We start from the raw sequence: 21,225 nt of genomic DNA on the forward strand, positions 1-21,225 counted from the left end.
TCCATGTTGGTCAGGCTGGTCTTGAACTCCCGACCTCACGTGATCTGCCTGCCTCGGCCTCCCAAAGTGCTGGAATTACAGGCGTGAGCCACCGCGCCCAGCCTACAGATCCCACTTTCACCAAACATCTGCTGAATGAAAACTCCTAGATGTGCCGGCTCCACTCACACCTCAGGGCTGTTCTCCAGCCGCCACTGCTTCCTGTGGAACTGGTGACCTGCCACACCTAGTAAAGCGGGACCCCCACCCAGGCGACAGCCTCAGCACCCACAGAGAGGGCAGGAGCTTCCCCTTTGCTAAAATGCTAATGGGAGTGAGGGAAGAGGACCAATCACTTCAGGATCCTAACCCGGTTAACTGTGGCTCCCAACCTGGGTTGTGCATCAGAACCATCAACGGAGATGCTATTTTTAATGCAGATCCCTGGGCCAGCTCCAGACCCAATGAACCAGAATTTCTGGAGACGGAAAATGGAAGTCAACGTTTGCAAAAGCCCCGCAGGCAATTCTGATGCTTTCTCCTGGCGAAGAGCAGCACAAATTCATCCAAACTGATCAATTCACAGACAGTCTGAGTCCCAGGAAGGGTGAGGAAAGTGATTTGTCCAACGCTGCATAGGCAGTCACTGGCATGACAAAGATGCCGCCCAACTCTCCTGCTTCCCTGGGCAGCTTTGACAATACTAATGATAAAGATAATGGTAATCATGATGACAGCAGCTGCTATTTATTGGCACTACTTTAACCCCTCACAATGTATTAACTAATTGGATTTTCACAACTTCCCTATGAGGTAGGTACTATAATTCCTATTTTTCCAGAAGAAACTGAGGCACAGAAAGGTGAATTCACTTGTCCCAGGTTACACAGCCAGAAAATGGTGAACCAGGCCCCCTGGTGCCAAAGCCTGTGCTTCTGTTTAACTGCTTCAAATCCCTGGGATCCTCCCTCCAGGGTTTTGCTTCCTCCCCATTTCAGTGAGTTGAGCTGTAGACTCTGGGATGTTTTGGGGGGATGGGCCCTGAGGAGCTGCCTGGCTTTGCTCCTTGGAGGAGGAGGAAGAGCTGCAATCTGACCCTTAGAGCCTGGGGGAGCCCAGGGAGCACGCCTCTCCACTGACTGCGGGACCCACTTTTGTACTTACATCTAGATCTGGGCGAGTTTCATGTCCCGGGAATTCAAGCCCCTTCGGATGAAGCCACACTGCCAAGGGCAATGTGGTCCTCGCTGTCAGCTCTGGCTAAGAATGAGAAGCGGCTTGCCCTGGTCCATCTGGGTGCTCAAGTTCTTTTTAAGCAGCCCCCACAGGGACATCCTCTTAGGCTGGCTATCGTCATGCATTAGCCTCCTCTCGGGTGTTTGAGATTTTATCCTCCTTGGTTTGGGGAATGTAACTAACTAATTTGGCTTTACTTTTATTTACTTATTTATTTTTTGAGACAGCATCTAGCTCTGTCGCCCAGGCTGGAGTGCAGTGGCGAGATCTAGGCTCACTGCAACCTCTGCCTCTCAGGTTCAAGTGATTCTCCTGCCTCAGCCTCCAAAGTAGCTGGGATTACAGGTGTGCACCACCGTGCCCAGCTAATTTTTGTATTTTTAGCAGAGTTAAGGTTTCTCCATGTTGGCGAGGCTGGTCTTGAACTCCTGACCTCAAGTGATCCACCCGCCTGGGCCTCCCAAAGTGCCAGGATTGCAGGCGTGAGCCACTGCTCCAAATCATAGCTTTATTTTTAAAGCCCAACAAGGGAGGAGGGATACAAGGGATGAAGATGAACAGGGTCAAGAGAGGCACATCACACGCCCTTTGAATCAATGGCACACACACAGACCCTGTTTTGCCGTTTATCATCTCCAGATACCCCAAAAAGTGCCACCTGGGCTGATATCATGTGTTGCTGCACAAGGTAAGTTGAATGGGAGGTCCCGCCTGTTGGGCAGTTCCCAGTCCCTGAGGCAGAGGAAACAGGGAACGTGGGCATTGGAGGCAGACGAGCCTGGCTGTGACCTGCTGCATGTCTCTTTGCCAGGTGTGCAGGCCTGGGCAAGTCACCTCCCTCTCAGCCTCAGTTTCCTCATCAGAATGACACCCACTTCAGAGTTACTGTAAGCAACACATGAAACTCACAGGAAGGGGTCTGCACTAGCTGGTGGGCACCCATGGCTATGCCCTTCCTGCCCAGCACTAGAACTCGAGTTCTCAGTGTGTTTATTTGCCAGCTTTTGTGACAACAATGCAAAGGGACCCTTCCCATGGAGTCTGAGCAGGCACAGGCTTTCAGGCCCCTGGGCTGGGGAGGAAGCCAAGGACCAAGAGCAGGGCTGCAGGATGACTCCTCGGCCCTGGCAATGGTGCCTTTGCAGCCCCTTCCTCCATAAAAGAATATTAAAAATGATCCTTGACAATTGCATTGGCATAAAGATGGATACAATCCAGGCTGGCTTCGTTATTATATTCGCTTTTTCTCCTTGGATTTTAAAAGAAATTAAAATGAAAACATTTTTGTGGGCCCTAGGCGCCAAGCCTAATGGAGAAGTCAGCCCTTTGCAGACAGCCACCTAGGGGAGTGCCTGGCTGGTGCCGGATGCCCCAAGAGGCCTCTTCCCTCCAAGCCTGCGCTCCCCGCCTCCCACCCCAACCCCATCTGCAGCACTAACACTGCCCAGCAGGGCCTCCTACGCTTGGCCTGGCCTGTCCCCCCACCTGTCACAGAGAAATTTACTGATGTCTGTCAAAATCTACCAGCCCAGCCCACCTCCTCCCAGCCTCCATTCAAATTCTAGTATCTGCGTGATTCCCTGGCAGTGAACTGTGGGGAACTTTATGAAGACACTTAAAGAGTTCCAGGAGTATGACAAGCCTCTCTTCTTAAATACCCACTTTCTTGTAGATGTGTTCCTTAGGCTGGCATCATGTCTGGTAGCACAGGGGGATGGCCTGTGTCTTCTCTCCGAGGAGCCCACTGTGTTCTGCTCATTTTCACATCCTCTGCCCCACTCCGCTCCCAGCTCCCAGCCTGGTAGAGAGACGGTCCTCAGGACAAACTTGCAGAATTGAATGGAAACTGAAGAAATTACTCAAATAAATTCTCCATGTCCCCATGCACTGTCAGTTTCATGTTGCAAAACAATCTCCAGATGCATTTCTGGGCAACTGCTATTTCAGGAGGAGCACTATCTGGGAGCCACGCCCTGCGTGCTGGAAGGAAGGCAGGGGGCCAGGGTGACTCCTCTCCTCCCAGTCCTAAACATTTGCACAGCCATCGGAGGGATTAGACAGCAGCAGTTATCCCCACATGGTCTATTCCCAGAATTCAAAGTTATTGGGGGAGAAAATGCAATTGTGCTTTATCCAGTCATTAAAAACAAAAACAACAACAAAAAAAACAAGGGCAGTGGATTTCCAACTGCCTTTCAGACTTGATGAAAAGAAAAACAAACTTGAGTATTAGCACCAAATTGTGCTGACAACATACTTCCGGGGCTCTTTGTCTTCCTCTGGGCTCTCTTTTCAGAATTTTTCAACAATTCCTACTGATCCCTGCATAGTTCTCATGCTGACCGTTTATGCTTGGGAGAACAGCTGTCTGTGGAGCTTGGAAACAGATCTGCCTGCCTCAGAGGCCCTGAGTGGCAGCAGGAAGTGAAGCCCTGGCTCCCACCTTCCAGAGAGGTGGCCATGGCTCAGTCTCCACTGGCTGTGGGGCCAGCATGGGGCCACTGTGACCCATGAAGCACCTCTGTCTCCAGGGCTGACCCTGCTGTCTGCCTGGCTGCACCAGGCTGTCATCAGCCAGGATGAAACACACCCAGTAGTGACCCAATCACCTGCTATTTTAGGACCTAGAAGTAACTCAAGAGACCATATGCCAGACACCCACACTCTGTGATGGGGATCAGGCCTCATCTGGGTGGCAGAGTCGACTGACGGCTGAAAAGCAACTAGAAGGCAGGTATCCTGGCTCTTGGGACCTGGAGTGGGGAGGAAATACCAGGAGCTGCATTTATATGCCAGCATCACCCACAGATGGTCTCTTGTCATGGCCCCCACCCAGTACAGCCACACTGAGCATCTTTTAGACCCCAAGGGGCCGAGGTCTTGCCATATCTCCCGTCTAGGCCTTTGCCCATGTGTTTCTGTGCCATAATCCCTCTCTCATGCTGCTGCTTCTTCTTTTTTTTTTTTTTTAATTTAAGATGGAGTTTTGCTCTTGTTGCCCAGGCTGGAATGCAATGGCGCAATCTCAGCTCACCGCAATCTCGACCTCTCCGGTTCAAGCGATTCTCCTGCCTCAGCCTCCTGAGTAGCTGGGATTACAGGCATGTACCACCAAGCTCAACTAATTTTCTATTTTTAGTAGAGATGGGGTTTCTCCATGTTGGTCAGGCTGGTCTCGAACTCCCAACCTCGGGTGATCCGCCCGCCTTGGCCTCCCAAAGCGCTAGGATTATAGGCGTGAGCCACTGTGCCCAGCCCTTCATGCTTCTTCATTCATGCTTCCAGTCTCAGTATGGAGGTCAGCCTTCCCAAGAAGCTTTTTTTTTTTTTCCAAGACAAGAGTCTTGCTCTGTCTCCCAGGCTGGAGTGCAGTGGCGCGATCTCCACTCACTGCAACCTCCGCCTCCAGGGTTCAAGCAATTCTCCTGCCTCAGTCTCCCAAGTAGCTGGGGTTACAGATGCATGCCACCATGCCTGGCTAATTTTTGTATTTTTAGTAGAGACAGGGTTTTACCATGCTAGCCAGGCTGGTCTCAAACTCCTGACCTTGTGATCTGCCTGCCTCCACCTCCCAAAGTGCTGGGAATACGGGCATGAACCACTGCACCCAGCCCCAGTAAGCTTTTTTGAAGCTCACCCCTCCAAGAATAAGTTGAGGAGCCCTTGGTGTGAGCCTGTACCTCACAGCATTCGCACGGATGGTCTTCACTGGAAGTATGATTCATGCGTCCGTCTCCTCACTGGCTGGGGAGGGTCACAGAGCGTCTGTCTTGCTCCCTGCTACTTGTCTTGTGCCTAAATAGTGTGTAGCACATGGCAGGCACTGAACAATCACCCACATGAAGGAACGGTCTCATAAGATCCCAACACCAATCCTGTAAGAAGGCATTATCATCCCCATTCTACAGAACAGAAAACTGAGGCTAAGAAAGGAAACATGATCCTTGCCCAGTGAGTTAGTGGTGGGGCCAGGGTTTGAAGAACCCAAGCCTCCTGACTCCCAGGTCAACACTTTCTCCATTAATACCCCTATCCTGGTACCAAACTGGAGAAGCTCTACTTCAATAGAACCTTAAGCCTGTCACACCAGAGCTGCAGTGGAATGGGAAACAGAGGCCACCCCATGGCACCAGGGAGTGTGAAGAGAAGAGGGTGAAGGAAGACTTCGCCGATTGCTCCTTCTGCTGCAAGACGCACTTGAGGCAGCTGGTGTGGGAGCCCCAAATCACCCGTAAGTGAAGGCAGGAAGAGCAGGGACCATCTCTAGACCAGCGCTTAGCAGGCAGTGCAGGGGAGCTCTGGGCCAGGAAGCTGGGGCTTTGAACATTGTGGGGTTTGATGATGAAAGAGGCAGCATTCAGCAGGAGGCGAAAGTTAAACATACTGACAATAGCAAGCACTGGCAAGGATAATGGGGCAACTAGAATCCTCACACACAGCTGGCAGAACTATGAATTGGTTTAACTACTTTGGAAATCTGGCAGCCTCCAACTAAAACTTAACATACCAATACTGTATGACCCAGCAATTCAAATCCTGGGTGTATTCCAACATAAACGACTCCTCATTTCCACCAAAAAACATGCACAGAAGTGTTCATAACTCTTAAACACCCCTGGTGGGAATTTAAAATGGTACAGCAGCTATAGAACAGTCTGGCAGTTCCTCAAAAAGTTACATGCAGAGCTACCAAAAGAGCCAGCAATTCCACTCCTAGGCATGTACCCAAAGAAATGGAAACATGTGTCTACACAAAAGCTTATACATGAATGTTCGTATCAGCATTATTCCTAACAGCAAACAAACATAGTTACAATCCAAACGTCTATCAGCTGCTGAATGGACAAATAAAATGTGGTATATCCATACAAAGGAATATTCCTAGGCAATTCCTAATAACACTAGGAATGAAGTACTACAATGTGGACGAACCTTTAAACCTTATGCTTAGTGAAAGAAGTCAGTCACAAAAGACCAGATACGGTATGATAGCATTTATATGAAGTGTTCAGAACAGGCAAATCTATACAGAAACAGAGAGTAGATTAGTGGTTGCCTAGGGCTGGGAAAGGGGGAAAGAGGATGAGAAATGAGGAGTAACTGCCATTGAGTACAGGGTTTCTTTTTGGTATGATACAACCAAATCCTGAAAATAAAAATGTCCAGGAACAGAATGGAAAGAAAAACAGGAAAAACAAACGAGTGTTCATGATACAGTAACAAGGAAAAAAGCACACCATAAAAGAGTACACGTAGTATAATACAAAATTTTAAAGCAGACAAAACTAATCCATGGTGATAGAAGTCAGAATAGTGGCCACTCAGTCAGGCATGGTGGCTCACGTCTGTAATCCCAACACTGTGGGAGGCTGAGGCAGGAGGACCCCTTGAGGCCAGGAGTTTGAGACCAGCCTGGGTAACATAGCAAGACCTCATCTCTACAAAAAAATTTAAAAAATTAGCCAGGCGTGGTGTCCCGTGCTTGTAGTCCTAGCTACCCAGAGGCTGAGGTGGGAGGATTGCTTGAGCCCAGGAGTTAGAGGCTGCAGTGAGCTATGGTCACACCACTGCACTCCAGTCTGGACAACAGAGCTAGACCCTGTCTATATTTAAAAAAAGAAGAAAAAAAAGTAAAAAAAGAACAGCAGCTACCCTTGGGGAGCTACAGACTAGGAGGGGCCTGAGAGAACCTTTTAGGGTGATGGAAATGCTTTTAATCTTGACCTGCATGGCAGTTACAGAGGTATCTATACGTAAAATCCATTAGACTGTGCACTTAAGATTTGAGCATTTTAATGTAGACATGTTATATGTTATACCCCAATTTTTAAAAAGTAATTTCAAAACAAAAAAAATAGAGGCTCAAGTTAGAAGACCAGTGTTCGATCCTGGCTGTCTGACCTCAGGTAGTCCCGGCCCTCTCAGGACCTGCCTCCCGGTCCTCAGACACTGGACCGCAGGCTACAAAGGATCCAAGTGGCCTGGCAGTCTGAGATTCTGGGAATGCACATACCTATTTGTCACAGGGTTTGCTGGGAAACTTGGCAAGTGCTTGCCATCAATGCGGTGAGAAGAAAAGGAGGCTGTTGCTGTAGGCTCAGCCTTGTTTCTAAGGAAGGAAAGGTCTTCGCAAAGTGGGCGGAACACGCTGCCACCAGGAGAGAATGTCAATTTCAATATGAATCATCTCCTACATCCCCAGCAACTTGCTCTGGGAATAGACACCCTGACTCACTCCTCTCCTGACAGGAACAAGACTTGTTGCTGAAATTTCAGATTCCAAGAGGACCAGCCCAAATACCCCCTTCAAAATGAAAAAGAAAGAAAGAAAGAAATCAACCTAGTAACCAACCAGCAGTCACAGAACCCTGGGCAGAGACAAAGCAAACCCCTTTGCACTGATGAAGAGACGAGGCCCAGAGGAGGCCGGCTCACTCGGCCGCTGGCGCCAGAGCGGGGACACGAACCCAAGGCTCCTAACCTCCAATTTTCTTTTGACAACAACTTGCTACTATATTTTCTAGAGAAATAAATTATGCTCTGTGCTAGTGGAAAGCCTTTTAAAGAACAAGAAAATAGCCAAGATGCATCTTAATTAGAAACTGCTTGGCAAAAAACTCTTTGAAGAAGGAAAGGGCAGAGTGTACAACGGCGAGTGGTCAGTCGGCGGTGTGAGCGCACGACACTGCAGCAGGCTAATTTCGAGGCATGCTTTGCTCTGATGATCACCCCTTGGGCCCCAGGAATGTTCTGATCATCAGAAGGTGGCCGAGGAATTGTGCACATGTCACTAAAGGCCACAAGGAGACCACCATGGGGCCGTAGCATCTGTCTAACAGCAGGTTCTCTTATCTTCCTTGGGCTAAGGGCCTGGCTGTCAGTGACCAGTGCTCCTAAGCCATTTCCTCTGACTTTTATATCCTCTGGCCTCCGGATGGAGCTTTCAGGGCTCTCAAAGCATGTGACTACCAGGAAGGTTTCCTTGCTGCCCTTAAGCCTGACCTATTCTATCCAAGGAATTGCAACATTACCACTTACAAAGCTGATGACAGCTTTTTCTCAAAACAAACTCAAAGCCTGGGTCAGGAATGTGCACCGCGGCCTGCCAGAATCAGTGAGCAACATAGCCCAACACTGAGTTTCCAGGAACTATGGATTTTTTTTCTCCAGAGAAAAACCTCCAAAAACCAAAACTCATCAAGTAGTTATGGTATTTTCAGCCAGATAAGTCAAATGTATACACCAAGAAGGGTGTGTATACCTGCAGGGAAGAAAAAAAATGTTTGGTGAAGGCTTACTATGTGCCAACTCCCCATTTCACAGGTGAGTAGACTGAGATTCAGAGAAGTTTGTGACTTGCCCAATTTCACTCAGCTGGTAAGTGCTAGGGATGGGATTTAAACCCAGGCATATCTCTGAAGTCAAAGCTGCTACCTCCCAGAAACATACGTGGAGATCCATGGAAAACTAGGGAAGCAGCTGGTTTTCACAAACTATCTATCTGGCAACATCTGCAGTTCCCAAGGCAGCCACACTGGTGGAGTAACTCTCATCCCCACAAAAAGACCCACCAAGGCTGGTGTGTGTGTGTGGAGGGGGAGAGTATGAACAGTTTGCAGAAGGCACTACTAAGTCACACGCCAAAAAGCAATTGTAAAAATGACATCTTGGGGCCTGGATTTATTCCCTCTTCAACATCATATTTGCTCCGTTTACAAGGCAAAGATGATTTTTCTCTCTGCCAAGGCTGAACATTCCCAGCCTGTGATATGAAAATCATGCTGTGTTCATTTTGCTTCTTAACTCACCCAAGACCATAAATCATCCCTCAAAATGGGGATTTGGCTGGCAGTTCTACTGGAGATTTGCGAGGCAGAGGCGGAATCCAATTTGGGGCTCCTCATGGTCATCCTGGGGCTGGCTCAGAGCAAGGAGATGTTACTTTTGGCCACACAAGCACAGAGAAGATGTCTGAACATCAGATCTGCTGACTAAGCAGAACTGCTACTTTTTACAGGGTCTGTCTGCTGATTCGGAGTGTACTCTGTGACGAGAGGTCAAGGCAGCTGCAGGGGATGAGAGGAATAGAGAACACAGCAAGACCCAGCCCTTACCCAGCCAAACCCAGGCCGAAGGACATGAGGGAAAATAGGGCACTCAGAGACTGCACTAGGCAATTTATCTATTCTACAAAATGTACTGAAAGCCTACTCTGTGCCAGGCACTGTTTCTTTCCTTGGACTATACTTATTCTCATTGTTACTTTTTACCAAACATAATAATGACAGCAGCTTACATTTTATGAATGTATGTGGGCAGGTACTATACACCAGGTGTTTTACACACATCAACTTTCTTTAATCCTTATAGCTGTTTAGTGAAGTAGTTGTTATCCCCATTGTACAGATGGGGAAAATGAGGTGCAGAGAAGTTAAGAAACTCGCCCAAAGAGACATGACTACAAAGTGGCAGAGACAGGATTCAAACTTAGGCTGGTCTGGTTCTCACATCCATTCTCCTCTCTGTCCATCACACTGACAGCCAATGGTATGTTCTGCAAGTACATCTGGCCTTGATCAACATGAACTTGTAATGCGTGGGTCCACTTAATCACAAATTTTCTCCTTTTTTTTTTTGAGATGGAGTCTCTGTCGCCCAAGCTGGAGTGCAGTGGGGCGATCTCGGCTTACTGTAATCTCCACCTCCCAGGTTCAAGCAATTCTCCTGCCGCAGCCTCCCAAGTAGCTGGGTCTACAGGTGGGCGGCACCATGCCCAACTAATTTTTTGTATTTTTAGTAGAGACGGGTTTCACCATGTTGGCCAGGCTGGTTTCGAACTCCTGACCTCAGGGGATCTGCCCACCTTGGCCTCCTAAAGTGCTGGGATTACAGACATGGACCACCGGACCCAGCCAACACAGATTTTCTTCTGCCTCTGCCATTCCTGAGACAGAAGACCAACCCCCACTTCCTCCTCCTCAGCCTGCTCAGCATGAAAATGATGAGGATGAAGACCTTTATGATGATCCACTTTCACTTAATATATTTACTGTAATATATTTCTCTTCCTTTATTTTCTCATTTTCTTAAAATAAATATATTTTCTCTTCCTTTATTTTCTTAATAACATTTAATTTTCTCTAGCTTATGTTATTGTAATACAGTATATAATACACAGAACATACAAAATATGTATTAACTTTTTATTATTGGTAAAGCTTCCAGTCAACAGTAGACTAATAAGCAGTTAAGTTTCTGGGAAGTCAAAAGTTATACTCAGATTTTCAACTGTGCAGGGGGTTGGTGCCTCTAACCCCTGTGTTGTTCAAGGGTGAACTGTAGATGTTTTTAGGTTATTAGGCACAGATAAAAGATGTTCCTATGGTGGAAGAAAAGAGGGAAATCTGAGTCTTCTGTTCGACCCCTGAGTACTCAGCTGATGTCTAATAAATGATGATGCCCAGAGATGGGAGGCTGCAGACCCTGACCACGAATCACATGCCTTCCCTGACCTTCCACTGGGGACAGTGGTGTATAGGACGTGGCACACACCAACCCAGAGACCATTCCCCTACCCCACTGTGTTCTTGACGGCCACTGTACGTGGTCACTGGGAGACATGGCAGCATGGTAGTTTATGGCTTGGGTTTTGAAGTCCAGTGGAACTGGGATTAAGACTTTGCAAGTCCTCAAACTTGCCAAATCCCAGTCTCCTCATCTGTGCAATGGGGATAAGATGGGTAATTTAGATTTTATAAGGGCTGTGAGGCAGACAAAGGGAATACAGCTATGGGCTGGACGTAGTGGCTCCCGCCTGTAATTCTAGCACTTTGAGAGGATCGCTTGAGCGCGGGAGTTCAAGATCAGCCCAGGCAACATAGCAAGACCCCATCTGAATTAATTAAAAAATATATATATTTTAAAAAGAGAATGAATACAGCTATGGTGCCTGGCATAATGTATGTGCAAGGAATGGGTTCTTGGGCCCAAAATCATACACCTCCTAAGAGACAGTTTCCCCCTGCTAATGCTCTGAGGATTTCTAGTTGCTAGTGGTGACTTGGCCGTGATGGGCAGAGCTATGTTTTGACAGCATGGCCTTGAACGATCTAGCTGATCTCAGAGTGTGCGGTGCAAAGAGCGCTGCACTGAGACTCAGGCCACCAGAGTTCCAGTCCTGGTCCCCCAGTTAACATTCTGGATCACATCAGTCTAGCCCTTTCCCTTCTCTGAGCCTTGGTTTCCTCAACTCTAAATGAAGGGGTTGGACTCGCCATCAAAGAACCCCTCTAGGGGTGACATTCCAGGACTCTGTGCCCCTTGACAATTTCCCCTGCTGCCAAGGGAGGATGAATTTCTCACAGACTACACAGATTTACTGGAAAGATGGATATCTGTTAAGTACTTTCAAGGCTGGCCAGCTGACCCCCATTGGCCATTGGCAGGAGGCTGATTTATTCCAAGATTGTGAACCCTAACCTTCCCCACCTCCTCCTGTTAAAAGTTCCAGTGTAAGCTGCTTAAATGAAGGTGTGAGAGGTACACAGCCTACCAATGATCTGCTCACCCAAGATTTCTGCCATGGGCATTTGAGGGCTGGGGGAAAAAACAGGGGGAATCAGGGCTGGGAAAGCCCTGAAGTCCTCATGTGGGTTCCTGGGTCCAGGGGACTTGGACGCCCACCCCAGTCAAAATGGGAGCAGCACACACTGTTCTAAGAGTTTTGCAGCATCCTCATCGCAGCTGACGCTTGATGAATGCTTCCTATGTGCTGTGCATGAATATAAGCACTTCATGTGTGTGAACTCATTTTGTTCGCGAAACAATCTTGTGAAGGCGGTACCATTATTGTTCCCACTTTATAGATGGGAAAACTGAGGCCCAGAGAGGTTAAGAAACTCGCCCAAGGTCACGCAGTGGCAAAGCAGCATGCACATGCAAACCATCTGGCCCCAGAGTCCAAGTTCTTTTTAATTGTTGTTGTTGTTGTTTTTGAGACACAGTCTCTGTTGCCCAGGCTGGAGGGCAGTGGCGTGATCTTGGCTCATTGCAACCTCCACCTCATGGGTTCATGCGATTCTCCTGCCTCAGCCTCCCGAGTAACTGGGATTATAGACACATGTCACCATGCCCAGCTAATTTTTGTGTTTTTAGTAGAAATGGGCTTTCACCGTGTTGGCCAGGCTTGTCTCGAACTCCTGACCTCAAATGATCCACCCGCCTCAGCCTCCCACAGTGCTGGGACTACAGGTGTGAGCCACTGCACCTGGCTGAGTCCATGTTCTTTAGCTAGCTTATTTAATATTCCCCCAAAGCCTTGCAGCAGGTGTAACATCTGTACCCTTTTACAGGCGAGGAAGCCGGGCCTCAGGGTACTGAGCCACTTTACGGCTGGTTGCTCCCCTGCCTGCCCTGACTCTGCCATGCATTCTTCAAGCTGCAAATTCACCTCTGTGACATAATGGCAATAACAGCACCCCCCTGATCAAGTGCCTGCTCTGTGCCTGGCACGGGGCTAAGCCTTTGCAGGTCTCCTCTCTAATCCTCACCACAGACTGGAGGCAGGACCCCTACCCCACTCCACAGCCCCTAAGCAATAACCCAGAGTTTCCACCCAGGCCTGTCTGGATTCAAAGCCCATGCTCTTTCTGCCACCCAGCCAGACAATAACTGCCCTGTCTGGCCACCTCTCAGCAGAGGAGAAAGAGGCAGATATGTGCCAGGCGCAGTGGCTCATGCCTGTAATCCCAGCACTTTGGGAAGCCGAGGAAGGAAGATCACGAGGTCAGGAGTTTGAGACAAGCCTGACCAACATGGTGAAACCCTGTCTCTACTGAAAATATAAAAATTAGCCGGACGTGGTAGCACACGCCTCTAATCCCAGCTACTCAGAAGTCTGAGGCAGGAGAATCACTTGAACCTGGGAGGCAGAGGTTGAAGTGAGCTGAGATTGCACTACTGCACTCCAGCCTGGGCGACAAGACTCCATCTCAAAAAAAAAAAAAAAAAAAAGAGGCAGAGATCAGCCTTAGCCTGAGCCACAAGGCGAGGAACGGGCTGCATCCTCTTTGTTGGTGGCCACTGGGGTTTGGGGAACATCTTCTGACAGGGCCTGCCGAGCTGGATGTGGGTAAAAAGAAAGCCACTCTGACACTGACTTGCTTAGGACACAGAAACTGGCTTCAGAGATGCCTCACCCAGAGATCTTGTCCTTAAAGTAAGAATAGATTCAAGAAGGGCAAGTGGGCGGCTGGGAGGGGGATTCACTTGGTGAAGTGCCGCACCGGGAGTCCAGGCTTGGGCATCCGACTGCCCTCGCTGCAGCTCCTGTAAATCTCAGCAAAACTAGGCACCTGTGTGAACTCATTACCCTTCCCCGCACACAGCCCTGCCAGCCCTGCATGCCAGGCACGAGGCTGTAGGAGCCCGTGTCCAAGCCGAGCACCAGGAGGCGGGGCGCTGCTCAGGGTCTCCTCGTATACCCTACTCAGCCAGCACAGCAGAATGGGCACAACCTGCTACCTGACTGCACCCAGTGTCCCATGTCCGCAGGGCTCAGCCTACAGGGAGGACATTAAATGTCCAGGAATGATGCAACACAGCAGCCCCCATGAGTCCAGAAAAGAAGGTGGGTGACAAGCTGCTTCATTCAGGCCAGTTCATCTCCTACCTTCGGGAATAGTCTAGCTTCAATGCCCCTCATGGGTTCACCCCAACTAGAACCCCTCTCAGGCTCCAAGAATGACCCTCAGCCCTCATCCTTTGGGTGTGCACCCATAAGCCTCCGTATCCTATGACCCATTTGTGGTGACAGTAATCTGAGCTACTACCTACGAACAGGTTCTAATTGTCAGGCAGCCCCTAGGCCGGGATTTGAGTGTATCATTAGTTCTAATTTACAGAAAAACTCAGCCTTGGAGAGAAATGACTTGTCCAAGGTCACACAACCAGGAAGTAGTAAAGTCTGAATTTAAATCAGGTCTGCTGGAAGTTCCAGCCTGTAAGGACTGTCCATGTCAGCACTTGTGGTCACCCCCCCTTGTCCCTCTCTCTGAGAGCACCTAGACAGACCCCCAAGAGGCTCCAGGAAGGGTTGCCAGTGCATGTCTTGGCATAGTTGGTAGAACTTTCACTGTCCCATTTATCCCTGTATCCCCAGCAGTCAGCACCAGGCACTGGCACCTAACAAGTTACATATGGAGTGAAGGAGTCAGTCAAGACCGGCTCTCCCCGCCCAGTGCCTGGTCCTCCTGCACCTCCCTTTCCCAGGTGCCAGCTGCCCACTGCGGCTGATCTGCTGGCTGCAGAGGGAAGGCTCTACCTCACTGCTAGGAATGCTACAGGTACTGGATGACAGGGCTCCCTGGGCCCTGCCAAGGCCACTCCTGAGACAGACAACCCAAGGGACCTCAGAGCATGCCACGGGCTCACTGGGACAACTGCCAACCTCATTTATTACAACAGAAATCATAAATCACTCATGTAGACATGGCCCTTTGCTTGTTCATACATACTCATTTATATCCTTATAGCAGTCCCAGTATGAATGATGAACTAACAGGGGCCCAGAGAGGTTAAGTGCCTAGGACTTGGCCACACAGCTCAGGACAGAGTGAGGACTTGCGCCCAGGTCATCTGATTCTAACTGCGGGTTCTTTCCACCATTCCAGACGGCTTAAGCATGCGCCACCAGGCTTGATGACTGGAAAGGGGCCAGAGGGTTGAGATTTAAATCCCAGGCCCTGAGGAATTTTACAAAATGGAATCCCTCCCAGAAGTGTTTCCTGTGATGGTATAAGCAATAGCTGCGCCCATGCTATGTGCAGTTTCAGGAATCAACAGCCCCTCCCACCCCACCACCAATTCCCTGAATATTTGCAAACTGTGTTTAGAGAGAAGGAGGAAGCTTTCTTGATAATGTCCCTGTTTATACTAATAGCAAAAGCTCCACAACTTTGATGGGATCTGCACCAGCAATCTTTCCCCAGGGCTAATGTAGGATATTTGGGGAAGCTCTGTGTTCTAGGCAGGTAAGACAGCCAGGTTCCTAATGGGAATCAATACATCTCTTTAATTCATATTTGAAGTAAAAGAAACATCTCTCTTCCTCCCATTTGACTCAGGAATTCATCTCTAAAAATCCATCCCGAGACAAAATTTTATGCACAAAGATAACTCGTGCATTATTTTTAATAGCAAAAAAATGGAAACAATCTTTGCCCAACATTAGCAAGATAGTTAAATGAATTATGGCAAATCCATACAATCACAGACACCGTTTAAACATTCTTTATGAAAACATTTAGATGACTTCAGGAAACACGATATAACATGAGTCAAAAAAAAAAAGCTGAAAGGACATAAAATGGTATATAAAAGAAAAAAAGCAGAAAGAAGAAAAGATTGAGAGGAAATAAGCAAAGATGTCAATGGAGGCTGCATCTACAGAGCAGAACAGATTATTTTTTTTTTGCCTGATTTGCACTTTTTTGATACTTTCCTTTTCCCCCATACACTCCTAGGATAATGAGAAAAATAAATACGTAAAGCTGCCCCAGTCCACACCCCACTTCCCGCAAGGGGAGTGAAATGTCTGAACAGCCAGACAGGTGACAATCTGACTGGTGAAGGGGAGGAGGGCAGATTCCTGTCACTTTTTCCATAACATGGACACCTCTGATAGGGCTGCACACGATGGGGATGATGGGGGGATATCCCTTGTAAATTTGCCTTGAAGATTTTCCTGGGAATTTCCATCTCGGACTCAATTATTTGGTTCCTGACTTCAGAAGCCTGTATCTGTAAGGGGTGAGGAATCCAGGTACGGGACTGCCCCTCTCCAGCCCCACACCACTCCTGTCCCTCAGGGGAGATGGAGGCCAGGCTGCAGACAAGGGGGCTGGCGACTTGCATGGGTATTACTGCTGGAATCTGAGGCCATGCCCACAAGAAGGCACCTTGCAGTCCCTCTGAGCCACAGAGAGAGACTCCCAAGGCTCTGGGTCAGGAGAATCCTGTGGCTGGGCGAGGACAAAGACACCAGCAAGTGCGGCTGCAGATAAAATACAACGAGTTGCCGGGCAGTAGCAGGCCCCACGCCCCATGCCCCTGCTCCTGATGTGTGGCTGCTCCACTTGGCTTCCGAGTAGCTTGTGAGCCATGACTCTATACCCTTTTGTTTTTGCTGCTGTTGTCGTTTTGAAATGGGGTCTCAATATGTTGCCCAGGCTGGACCTGAACTCCCAGGCTCAAGGGATCCTCCCACCTCATCCTCCCAAGTGACTGGGACTACAGGTGAAGGCCACCACGCCCAGCCCCCGGCCCCAACTCTAAAGAGTATGTACCCAGCCCCATCAGATATGTGTTCAGCAATCTATGAAAACATCCAAGACCATTTCACAGCCACACTCCAGAGGAGTGGATTTAAACCTGGTCCTCTGTGTCCTTTAGGTCTCCAAACCTCCACGGAAACAAATCTCCATCCCTCACTATCCCTACTCCCATTTCCAAGTTTCTTCACTCTAAAAAATAAATGATAATTTCATACAAAGCAGTCTGTAAGGCTAGAGAGAAGCATATAGGATTCCCCCTAAATCTAGGAGGACTCAGAAGCCTGAACAGCCCAGAGGAAACACAGACTTGGAAGGCCCCAGATCTGGAGAACTGTGGAGCCCCCACAACTCAGGAGGTGAAAAGCCAAAAGTAAAATTCCACTCAGCCACTGGCGGGGCGGTGGGTCCCTCCCAATATCAAAGTGGTTTGAATCAACTCACCGAACATGTTACCCTCGTAGCCATCTTTTGTTAGTGGACGGAGTTCGTTTTTCCCCATTGCGTAACGCTTATAGCTCTGCCAAGCAAACTGCATCATCTGCAAGAAAAAGCAGCATAGAGAGAACCTCAGTGTGACGATTCCTGGCAGTGCGCACTGGCTGCCTGGCTTTGCCCTTTGCAACAGGATTTTAAACTACGTCTAAAAAATAACCTTCCAAATTTTCCAAATTGAAGAAAGTGACTTCCTCTCAACATGATTTTATTTGTACAGTTATAGCTGCTGGGAAGGTCATTCTTCTTAGACAACGCCATGTGTCTAGGGCCTACCCACAGATTTCTTAGAGAAGACAGAAAAAGCACTAAATTCTAGATATCCTTCAGTGCCAAAGTGAAAAGTCACCTCTTCCAGGAAGCCTTCCCTGTTTTGCTCTGGCTTAAAGTCATCCTCCAAAGGGAAGGAAAATGAGTGCTTGCTTTAACGGAACACTCCCCTGAGCTAGGTATTGTTAACCCATTTTATAGCTAAGGAGACAGGTTGTAGACATGAGGTAACTCATCCGAGATCGCTCAGTGAGTCAGTGAGAATGTTGGGAATTGAGCCATCCCCTCTGGCTCCAAAGCCTTAGGTCTGTCCCCAAAGCCTTGGTTTTGTCCCCTAAAATCACCATACGAGTCTCTTTGAACTCCTTTGACCTACCCTGGCTCCCATGCACTCCAGCTCACCCCAGTTACTTGTTGTTCCTCTGGCTCTGGATCATAAACTCCTTGAGGCTAGAAACAACACTTGCCTTGCCTCAGTTTCTCCCACAGCAACCAGCACAGGGCTTGGCACAGGTAGGCATCAATGGATGCCTATGGACCGTCACCCAGAGTATGCACAAGTTCTCCCTATGTGGACTGTCACCCAGAGTATGCATGAGTTCTTACTATGCAAGGCAGCTGCATCAGCTTTCAGGAGCATCACGCCAGCACCTTGCTCCCCAGCTGCCCCAAGACCTTCAGGCTGAAGCAGATGCAAGGTGACAGTCCACCCCCAATCCTGTGCTGCAGCCCCCAAGGTCTCCCTCACTTGCCTTTATGGTGTGCCCCTTTTCCCTTGGCATGGCTGGCTGCAGAGGGAGCACAACACAGCAGAGTTCTGGGGTGACCCGTGGAGCAGAGGAGGAGCCAGGGGCCCACGGTAGCAGCAGAGATGAGGCGCAGGTGGATGGGGAGGCAGCCTAGCATGCTGGGAAATACTCAGGCTCCCAGAACAGAGATGCCGAGGTTCTAATCCCACCTCTGCCGCTATCTCTGTGACTTTGGCGTGAAATCAGTTGCATCAGCTGAGATCTGCTTTAGCAAGGGACAAGGCCGGCCTTGCCACCATCCTGATAGGTTTAAATGAAAGAATGTAGTGGGAATGCCCAGTTTCCGACCAGACACAGCAAGTGATTGACAAGCACTAGCTCGATTTCCTCCTTGACCTTTAAAATACTGGCTCTCCAAGCCTCATCTATCCACCCCTCTTTTCATCCAGTCTCTTAGTTCTCAAATGTTAGCTTGCATCAGAATCACTGCGGGGCTTGTTAAAACACACTGTTGGGCCCCACCCTGAGTTTCTGATTCAGCAGGTCTGGGGTGGGGCCCAAGAATCTGCTTTTCTACCAGTTCCCCTGTGCTGCTGCTGGCCCAGGGGCCACATCTGAGAAGCACTAATCTGTTATATTGTTTGTATCGCTCACCTCACTTCCAGACACTGTCCTGCGTCCGTTGGCTTTCCCCTCCTCTCTCCCAGCCTGTGTTTCCCGCCTTAGTGGCCCACTTTCTAGGGTATCACCACCTGTATTCTCCGTGCTCGGCCACTCCTAGTGCCCACACTTAGAAGACGTCTCTTCCAGGCACACCGGGATAGTAAACAGCTACTCTCACTGCTGCAGCCCAAACACACAGACCAGGAGGGCAGGCAGACCTGACAGGTGCATGGCCTGGACTCTCCGTGAAATGGCAGAATAATCTAGCACCACTGCCCCATTTCACAGACGATGAAACTGAGGCCCAGAGATGAGAAGTGGTCAGGGCAGCACAGCAGCCAGGCCAGAACCCGGCTCACTCATCTCCCAGGGTAGCTGACATCCCTCAGGCTTGGCGAGACATGTGGCTTCCCATGTGACACACAAGGAAACGTCATGGTAACACAGCCAAGGGCTTGGCATGGGCTTTGAGTCCTGGTTCCATTCCTCTGTTATTTTCTACTTATCTTGAATTGGCAATAACGACAAATAATTGCCAGGCATGAGTGCTTGAGAGAGAACGGCCTCCTCCTTCAGTCTCTCTTCTCTGAGGGCTCTATTAAGTCAGTTTTGGGGGAGTCAGTGTCGGGGCAGGTGGCTGGGGGGCTGGCGGGGGGAGCGGCAAGCTGTTAAAGCATAAATGACAGCAGAAAAGGAGGAGAGGTCTGGGGGGGAGGCCACACCCTACCCTGAAAATTCCCCCTACCTAGAGAGAGAGAAGTGGGTGTTCGGGAGTAACTACGAGAATCATAGGTATCTACGTGGTCTCAAAGAAGCTGTCACCGCAGGAATGTGAGGTTTGGAACGTGGCCCATTTTCATAGTCATCCACACCAAGGGAGGGAATGAAGGCACAAAACATCCCAGCATCGCCGGGGACTGAATTCACAAGGCAATCAGAGCTGCCTCTTCGTGCTTTCTTTCCTTCAATGCACACGTGCCTCCCGACTCAGGCCATGGGTGGCTCAGCCTAGGTGCTGGGTGAGCAGGGGACAGGGGATGAAGGGGACAGCCTCCTAGCCAGGTGGTCCTTCTCTCTCTCCCTAACACACCTTAAGCAAGCCCCTACCAGGTATCCTGAGCTGTGTCTGGGCTATAGCCATGGTGGGAATGCACTTCCAGCCCCTAACCCCCACCCCCTGCCAACTGCCCATCTTCCTTCAGGTCCCAGCTGAAAGGGCACTTTTGCAGGGAGACCTTCCTCCCAGCCTCATGTCATCCTTCCTACATTCCTGATGCAGATCCATGGTGGCCCACAGTCAAGCTTTTATACCTGCAACTATTTGGTCAGACCCTCCACTCCCATTCACTGCTACATGCCCCACAATGCATCCAAGGACTGGCACAAAGAAGGTGCTTGTTAAGTATTTGCTGAATTGGCTCTGGAGCTTAACACGTGGCTGGAAGACTCAACGTGGACCACACGCTTCACAGGCAAGACATATAACAGGTAAACAAGCCAGAGAGGAGGGGCTGCTGGGCAACAGGTGTTCAGAAGGGGGCAAGTGTGTGTCTCAAGGGAAACTTCGTGGACAGATGAACAAGAGTTCTGATGGACAGGTAGGACTATGAGGGATACAAGGATGACCTACAGAAAGGCTAACGTTTTCACTCTGGAACTGGTGATGTGTGCCGTGGGTAACACCTGGACTTTAGACATGGACAGTTCCTGTTGTCATGCTTAGGCAGTTCTGAGACCTCAAAGGTCACCTGGGGAAGTTCCTTAATAGTAGTCTCTCTTTTTTTTTTTTTGAGATGGAGTCTTGCTCTGCTGTCCAGGCTGCAGTGCAGTGGCGAAATCGCGGCTCACCACAACCTCTGCCTCCCAGGCTCAAGCAATTCTCCTGCCTCAGCCTCCCGAGTAGCTGGGATTACAGACATGTGCCACCACACTCAGCTAATTTTTGTATTTTTAGTAGAGATGAGGTTTCACCATGTTGGCCAGGTTGGTCTCAAACTCCTGACCTCAAGTGATCTGCCCGCCTCGGCCTCCCAAAGTGCTGGGATTACAGGTGTGAGCCACCGTGCCCAGCCAGTGGTCTCTTTTTGAACACTCTCAGTGATGGGCTGCTCTCCACCTTCCCAGGCCCATTTGATTGTGGAGTTTCAAAAAGTTCTTCTTTAATCAATTGAAATCTGTTTTCCCTTATGGGCCACAGGGGAGACAATTCTTCCTGCTTCCATACCACAGACCTTCAGCCACGGGGAGCCAGCTCTTGAAGTGCACTCATCTATTGAGGCCTCTGAAACTGCAGACCCACATGACATAGCGTTCTTCCAGGCGCCCCACGCCTCTGTCACTAACTTGTTGTGGCTGGCTGTTCTTTTGGAAATGAGCAGAAACCAAAGTGCACACTCGCTCTGGTCACCTCTGTGCCAGATTGTGTAGGTGTGGACTTGTCATTTGTCCCTAATAACTTCCACCTCCTTGGACTCTGCCTATCATTCCATGCTGTAAGGATCTCT

At 49.3% G+C, this 21,225-nt stretch overlaps 1 protein-coding gene across 3 annotated transcripts in view; it reads right to left on the bottom strand.

The window, feature by feature from the left end:
- MAN1C1 (mannosidase alpha class 1C member 1) overlaps positions 1-21,225 on the bottom strand; it is a 169,547-nt gene that overhangs the window by 82,146 nt on the left and 66,176 nt on the right. For all 3 annotated transcript variants that reach the window (XR_008504305.2, XR_010124997.1, XM_054499791.2), the window contains exon 2: positions 16,989-17,085. Coding sequence is in view for 1 of the 3 variants with exons in the window: in XM_054499791.2 (XP_054355766.1) it covers positions 16,989-17,085 (97 nt within the window). In the remaining 2 variants the exon portion in view is untranslated. The remainder of the gene's footprint in view (positions 1-16,988; positions 17,086-21,225) is intronic.

Source organism: Pongo pygmaeus, chromosome 1, assembly GCF_028885625.2.
Source record: "Pongo pygmaeus isolate AG05252 chromosome 1, NHGRI_mPonPyg2-v2.0_pri, whole genome shotgun sequence".
Taxonomy (NCBI): domain Eukaryota; kingdom Metazoa; phylum Chordata; class Mammalia; order Primates; family Hominidae; genus Pongo; species Pongo pygmaeus.